Source organism: Atractosteus spatula, chromosome 2 (genome assembly GCF_055471065.1).
Source record: "Atractosteus spatula isolate fAtrSpa1 chromosome 2, fAtrSpa1.hap1, whole genome shotgun sequence".
Lineage (NCBI taxonomy): Eukaryota > Metazoa > Chordata > Actinopteri > Semionotiformes > Lepisosteidae > Atractosteus > Atractosteus spatula.
The window spans coordinates 1,232,204-1,239,452 of record NC_142707.1 but is presented as its reverse complement, the minus strand read 5'-3'; the positions used below and the strand labels follow the sequence as shown (position 1 = coordinate 1,239,452).

The 7,249-nt window shown below is 52.8% G+C and overlaps 1 protein-coding gene across 2 annotated transcripts; it reads left to right on the top strand.

Moving 5' to 3' along the window:
* The first annotated feature begins 615 nt into the window (after window positions 1-615).
* apex2 (apurinic/apyrimidinic endodeoxyribonuclease 2) lies at window positions 616-6,642 on the top strand. 2 transcript variants are annotated; one of them, XM_088909714.1, is made up of 6 exons: window positions 616-830; window positions 1,494-1,577; window positions 2,352-2,532; window positions 3,061-3,204; window positions 3,856-3,925; window positions 4,621-6,642. In XM_088909714.1, exons 1-6 carry the CDS (start codon window positions 668-670, stop codon window positions 5,848-5,850), a joined length of 1,872 nt encoding a protein of 623 aa, XP_088765840.1. In that variant the 5' UTR covers window positions 616-667; the 3' UTR covers window positions 5,851-6,642. The 2 variants fall into 2 exon arrangements, with proteins under 2 accessions (XP_088765840.1, XP_088765842.1); XM_088909716.1 differs by having other exon boundaries at window positions 640-928; window positions 2,352-2,530.
* Window positions 6,643-7,249: the final 607 nt, after the last annotated feature.

Below are 7,249 nucleotides of genomic sequence, written 5' to 3'. Positions count from 1 at the left end.
CCCTCTCCTCGGACCGTTGTGAAACTGAGGCGATGTGTTCGCCATTTCGGCTCAACGATTCTCTTAAAGCCTGTCCCGAGACCCTTTGTCTTTCCTTTTGTTGAGCCGAAATGGCAGCAGTTTCATAGCAGGTGTAACCGTACAGCAGGTTTGTTATTGGTCGTCGTATATCCCGGCCGCATAAAAACACTATTCTCATTGGCTAGTTTGTATTTCCTGAAATTATAACGGCATTTTCGTGCTTTTGCCTTGCAACGAGTAGATCTTAAAAGAGACAGATAATGTGTAAATAAAACATGTCTTAGCTGAACCTACTACATTAGGTATTAACCAACATAAGTCATATGCATACGTCCCGATTAACGGAGAAAACATTGTATTGACAGAAGTGTGCTCATCCTAAAATATATATATATTTCGGTATTTTCCTTTGATCTGTCACATGAAATGCATTACCCAACGTTCATAACTCGTATCTTTATCACAAGTACAGGGCTGCGTTTGGGCGCCAAAAAGCGACGATAAAAAAAAACATGCGATGTTTTTTTAAAGGACGTGGCCCATTGGAAAACACCCGATGACGTGTTTTTGAGGCGACGGGCGGGAAGCAGACGCGACAGCGGCGACACGGCTCCTCGTGTCTGTGAGAGCCGTCTTCTTTAGTCTCATGTGGACGAGGAGCTCGGTTCCTCAAGCGCAGCCAACGCGTACAGACATGAAGATTGTCAGCTGGAATATTAATGGTATAAGGACGTTCAAGGCCGGGATAAAGAAATCCCTGGATGCTCTGGACGCGGATATCATCTGTTTACAAGAAACGAAAGTGACAAGTAAGCCGCCGAGGAGCCTCGTACTGCAGGGAAGCTCTTCGTGCGGCCGGAGAGGCGCCAGGCTCTCGCTAAGGTCCCCCGTACGGTGGTGTTCATATGTAAGGAAGAGATGTGGCGCCCAGCGCCCCCGGCGAGCTCGGAGAGAGCGATCTGCCTCTCGGTCCCACGAACACGACACCCGTCACGGCCGGGAAACTGTACGGCCAAACCGCAGCAAACATAACCTCCAGGGGCCGAGGCGGTTTCAAAATCTGAAAGGCGTCTGCTGAGCGCGACGTTTCGCTTCAGTCTTAATGCGCGTTAAGACACTTGAGACGTTGTGAGCTTTCTCTACAGATCTCCATCGCTGCATGCAAAGACACCTCCTGTTTTAAAATATGAGTCAGCCCTATTCAGCGTGTAGTGTGACAGTAATCTTGGTGTCCTGGTTGGATTGACAAACGTAATTGCTAAATCACATTTATTCCTTTTACACTGCATGTTTGATATAATACATGGATCTTAAAACCCAGCTTGGTGGTCCCCGGGTATTTATGACACTTTGTTTTCTGATAAGGAAGGGATCTGGCTGTTATAGGATGTGTTGAAGTTGTTGGCCTCTGTAACCCCTGTGTCTGCTGAGACTGCTCTCTCCTGACTGTCATGTTGTTTTCTGTGCCCCAGGAGAGCTGCTGGACGAGAGGACGGCGATCGTGGAGGGGTACAGCTCCTACTTCAGCTTCAGCAAGGGCCGCAGTGGCTATTCAGGTGAGCCAGGAGGGCCCCAGCATGGGGTACAGCTCCAGTCCCTCTGGGGTCACAGTTCTGATCTGTGGGGTACAGCTCCAGTCCCTCTGGAGTCACAGTTATGATCTGTGGGGGTACAGCTCCAGTCCCTCTGGGGTCACAGTTCTGATCTGTGAGGGTACAGCTCCATTTCCTCTGGGGTCACAGTTGTGATCTGTGGGGGTACAGCTCCAGTCCCTCTGGGGTCACAGTTGTGATCTGTGGGGGTACAGCTCCAGTCCCTCTGGGGTCACAGTTGTGATCTGTGGGGGTACAGCTCCAGTCCTTCTGGGGTCACAGTTCTGATCTGTGGGGGTACAGCTCCAGTCCTTCTGGGGTCACAGTTCAGATCTGTGGGGGTACAGCTCCAGTCCTTCTGGGGTGCAGAGATCTGATCTGTGGGGTTACAGCTCCAGTCCCTCTGGGGTGCAGAGTTCTGATCTGTGGTAGTACATCTCTATCACTCTGGGAGTGCACATCTGCTTTACCTGTGGGGGTGGAGTCAATTTCCCTTTTCCTTTTCTAATAATACAAATTTGAAACTACCAGTAATTTTAATTCTAATCCTAACGAAATTGGAAAAAAGTGATTATACAGCCTGACTCAACACTGCACATTTCTCTGCCCACTGTCCCACACCAGCCCAGGAGAGGTACTGGTGGTTCAGTATTCAAAAGCTTGAAGTCTGGGGATACAGTAATAAGCACCAGTCCTGCTCCAATGATGGTCACACAGAATTTCCTCTCTCCTCAAAAGGGGTGGCAACCTTCTGCAAAGACAATGCCACTCCATTTGCTGCGGAGGAGGGACTGACAGGTCTGTTGACAAATCACAGCGGGGCAGTGGGCTGCTATGGCGACCAGGCGGAGTTCTCTGATGAGGAACTGCAGACGCTGGACAGTGAGGGCCGAGCCATCATCACGCAGCACAGAATCGTGTGAGTAAATGCCCCTCCAGGCTGGCAGCGGGCTCGCTATGCTCAGGCATAAAAAAACACAAAATCACTCCAAGACACTGAGGTCAGGCTCATCCGAAATCACCCGAGACTTTCTTTTCAGATACAAACAAAATCACTGTTAGAATAGAGCAAGAGGAATCTGCCTGAGTCGCTGTGAGTTCTGGGTCATTTCAAATCGCAGGAAAATAGTGAAATAACCATCCATTCATTTTCTAACTGCTTTCTAGCTTCTTCCAGTTCAGAGACGGGGGTACATCCAAGGCAGGGGACACACAGACGACACACACACGCTCACACCAGGGCCGGTTTTCCCAGGAGCCGGTTAGCCCATCCATATGTTTTTGGACTGTGGGAGGAAACTGGAGTACAGTCAGATAACATTAAGGAAAAATCAAGTCCCCGCACAGACCCGTTAGAGCCCCTCAGTCCAGACGGACAGAAGCCTGAATCCCATGAGTCGCTCAGTGTGGGGCGAAGGGTTAATGTGCCGGCACCCCCTCTTTTCAGCTGTGGGGAAAGAGAGGAGACTCTGACGGTTCTGAATGTGTACTGCCCGCGTGCCGACCCGGAAAAGCCCGAACGCAGACTCTTCAAGCTGCGCTTCTATCAGCTGCTGCAGATCCGCGCGGAGGCCATCCTGGGAGCCGGGGGGTGAGTCGGGAAGAGAGGAAGTCTGGGGGTGTGCTCTAGCTTGGCAGGGAAAAAACTCCCCTTTGAACGGTTGACATCGCCCTTGCACCCCAAAAATCACATCATGCTTTAGTCCTTTGCCTCTGTAGGAGGTTGAAACCCCTCTGGATGGCTTTATAGTGTGCCTGTTGCCTTGTTAACTGCCTTGTCTGCTGGCCAGAGCTGTAGGAGAGGAGACAGCTGTTCCACTCGGCTGATTCGGCAGTAGCTCTGCCTCAATCAAACGCCTTTACCTCAATTCCCTGTGTTGCCCGTAGAAATCTCTCCTGTTATTGAACTCCTTTGTCCTCTCTGTCACTGTATATCCAGATTATGAGAGTTTCTTTTGAACATTGGTGGACCTGTTTTCTTTAACTTTGGGGAGACCAGATGCCCTTGTGAACCTTTGGCAGGTGATCACAGTCTTCAGAGACTCACCGCATCACCTTCTGTGTAAGAATAACTCAAATTTCCGTTGAGGCTGAATTTATGCTTGAATTGATCTGGTTCTCCTTTGGATCTCACACAGAACATGCAGTCATTTACAGTGGGGTTGGGATTTAGTGGATTTGTCGCTGAAAAACCTGACAAGATGATGTGTGTCTCTTGTGTCTTTGGTGCCTTGCTGCCCAGCCATGTGATTGTCCTGGGAGACGTCAACACATCCCACAGACCTATAGACCACTGCGACCCTGATGATGTAGTAAGTGTGAGATTCACAGCCTGTTGACAGGGGCGGCTCACATCTCTCACAGAGGGAAGCGCCAGTGAAGATTGATGTGTTATGTTCCACGTGTGCAGTGCCTCCCTGTTCAGTCATAGAGCTCTCTGTGTGTCTGGTCCTCTCTCAGTGTAGACATAGAGCTCTGAAGGGGTGACATGTTCCAGGCTTAAACCCACAATCTTTACTGAGCCCCTCGAGAGGCCGCCGGCTAGTTCGTTATTTTTTGTTACTTGGTGTTGACTAAGGGCAGAGCGGTGGCTCTGTGGCTCAGGATCTGCGCCTGTGGCTGGAAGGTTGCCGGTTCAAATCCTGCAGCCGGCAGAGGAATCCTACTCCGTTGGGCCCCTGAGCAAGGCCCTTAACCCCAACTGCTCCAGGGGCACCCTGCGCTCTGACCCCCAGCTTCTCATGAGCCAGTGTCTCATGGAGAGCAAGCTGGGGTATGCGAACAGACAAATTCCTAAAGCAAGAAACTATATGGTTAATAAAGTGATCTTAGAAAGTTCACTGTTGTGTGCAGTGCCCTAAAAGTAGATGAGAAGACGGAAGAAGCAGGTTGCTGGGCTTCTGCCTCTGTTGATGAGGCGCCGTCCTGTGTAGGACAGTGCGTTTTATTTCAGGCTGATGTTCCAGAGAGGAACACCCCTCCGTCACACGTTCCCTCTCCCCGACAGGACGACTTCGACGAGAACCCCGGCCGGAAATGGCTGGATCACTTTCTTTTCGGGAGGAATCCGGAGGAGGGGAAGGCGGGAGAGGAAGGGGAGGGGGCAGAGACGGATTCCCGAGACACCAAGGGCGGGACGCGAGGAGGCCAGTTTGTCGACACCTTCCGCTACTTCCACCCGGCGCGCTCCCACGCCTTCACCTGCTGGTCCACCGTGACCGGAGCCAGGCAGACCAACTACGGCACGCGCATCGACTACATCCTCGCCAGCCGGGGCCTGGCGGAGGCGGAATTCCTGGATTCGGACATCCTGCCCGAGGTGGAGGGCTCCGACCACTGTCCGGTGCGCGGCCACCTCCGCTGCGCCCTCTTGTCCAGCCCCCGATGCCCGCCGCTGTGCACCAGACACATGCCCGAGTTCATGGGGCGCCAGCAGAAACTGTCCCGCTTCCTGGTCAAGGTGGGCCAGGCCGCGGCGACGGCGGCTGACTCCCAGCTTCCCGGGTCCCAGGAATCGGGGGAGGTCCGAGAAAATCTCTCGCCCGCGGCGGAAACGGGACGCGGCTCGGGGACGAAGAGGCGGCCGCTGGCGGAGCCCTCCGCCTCCAGGAACAAGAAAGCCAGAACCGCAACATCTGGCCCCAGACAGCAGGGAAACCTGCTGGCCTTCTTCAGGCCCAAACCCACCGGAGCAAGCAGAGGCGCGTCGGCAGCGGGAGACGGGGATCCCCTGGAGGGGCAGCAGGACAGCCCAGCGAGGGTGGGGGGATCCCTAGAGGAAAGCACAGCCAGCAGCACCACCGCCACGCGGTCGCCCGAAAGCAGTGGTGTGGTGCCGTCCGTCCAGCCTGCCGGACCAGACGTCTCTCCCAGGGGGAATGGTTTGTGTCTCGGGAGATCTCCAAAGGAAAACGAGCTCTCGTTGCTGGGATCGGCTCCATCAGGTGGACCCCTGCCTGAGGAGGAAGAGGAGGAGGAGGAGGAGGGAGGCAGGGCTTCTCAAAAGCCTCAGCACAGGGACGGGGAAGAGCCGCAGCGGTTCTGGAAATCGGTGCTGAGGGGGCCTCCTACCCCCCCCAGCTGCAAAGCACACGGGGAGCCCTGCGTGCTGCGCACCGTCAAGAAGCCCGGGCCCAATCTGGGGCGCCAGTTCTTTGTCTGCAACCGCCCCCAGGGCCACGCCTCGAACCCTGACGCCCGCTGCAACTTCTTCACCTGGGTGGCCAAGGGCAGGTGACCGTCCGGCACCGGGAACGACGGCGCGGGAGGTGGCGGATCGCTCTCGTCTCTCTTCCCACAGTGCAGCGCAGCCGGGATTTTCGGGGTTCTCTGCTCCCCAGTTTCGATGGCTCAGCCTTGCCTGCCCAGGGTTACCCCTCCAAGAGAAGGAAATTATTTGGGGGTGTAGGACAGGACTGCACATAATTATTCTCGGGATCTGCAGGTCTGATTAGCTGTGCTAACGGCTCCTGCCCCCTGCTGGATTCTGCAGGTAGGCAGGACTGCTGGGAAAGTGCCAGAGGGTCACTCTGGACACATCGCACTGCGGGCAGCGTACGAGGCGCAGGTGCAGGAGTGGGGCGACGGTGCTGGGGCAGTACAGCGCGTGCTGGCAGGTGGGAGGAATCAGGATGGACCTGCTGGACAGTGTCCACCCAGCAGCCTCGCGCTCTCTCTGGTCATCGGTGTCGATTACAGCACTGAAGGCATCGACTCCTCCACTCGCCTGAAAAGACTGCTGTGTTGAGTGGAGCCACACAGTTACTGTTTCAATCTACGCTGTATTCAGTCTTGTGCCAGTTCATTCAGGAAAAGTGTAATCTGAAGTCATTACTAATATAATTTCTATTTGCAGCAGGTCTTACGTTTCTAACACTAAATGTTTTGTAAATATTGAGTATTTGTAGAGTTGTTGTATTCCACTCTTTCATTTTAATGGTTAGTAAAATAAAAACTGTAATAAATCAGCATTGATCAGCTTCCTCTACATCAATTTCCCTAGGGGATTAATAAAGTATTATTATTTTATTATCTCTTATCTTATAAAAGTATTTATTTTTCTAAGTGTATGTTATATCTCTCATCCAGGGCTCTGGCATTTTCATTCTTGTGAAAAGGTGTGGCTGGTAGTGCACTGTTCACAGAGAGCACTACTGCCCTCGTGGTCACTACTGGCCCCTTTGGGATTAGAGGGTGTGGAGAATGTGCATCAGCTTCCTCTGGTATAAACTGAGCACCAGACTGAAAAACGGCACCATACTGAAAAATCCTTTCAGCTCTGTTTGTCCTCTGCACACAGACTCATTAACACTTCTGTTAAGATCGGTATATTTAGAAGTCCTCTAACAAGCTCTGTTAACGGAGGTGTTGACACGTATGCCACCAGTTTCCTGTCCTCTGGGGTGATGACATTTGAAGAACATGAGAGAACGAGAGGGGGGGGCTAGTTTGCCCAGTCGTTCAGTCGCTAGGAGCTGTTTAGTTCCAGTCGTATTCTTGTCTGTTTGAAGACTAAAAATGTTTCTTCTCCAGCCTAGCTTCAGTCACGAGGTTGTGTTCCAGACTCCCAGCAGAGTCGGTCCAGCTGCAGACTCCTGGCAGTGTCACTCCAGGGTATCATGTTGGGAATATGAAAC

Bases quoted from the DNA above. Each gene is read 5' to 3' on its own strand.
- apex2 (XM_088909714.1), top strand. From the start codon at position 668: ATGTGGACGAGGAGCTCGGTTCCTCAAGCGCAGCCAACGCGTACAGAC. The intron at 3,205-3,855 runs GTGAGTCGGGAA...CTTGCTGCCCAG, and splicing joins GCCATCCTGGGAGCCGGGGG to CCATGTGATTGTCCTGGGAG. The intron at 3,926-4,620 runs GTAAGTGTGAGA...TCTCCCCGACAG, and splicing joins ACTGCGACCCTGATGATGTA to GACGACTTCGACGAGAACCC.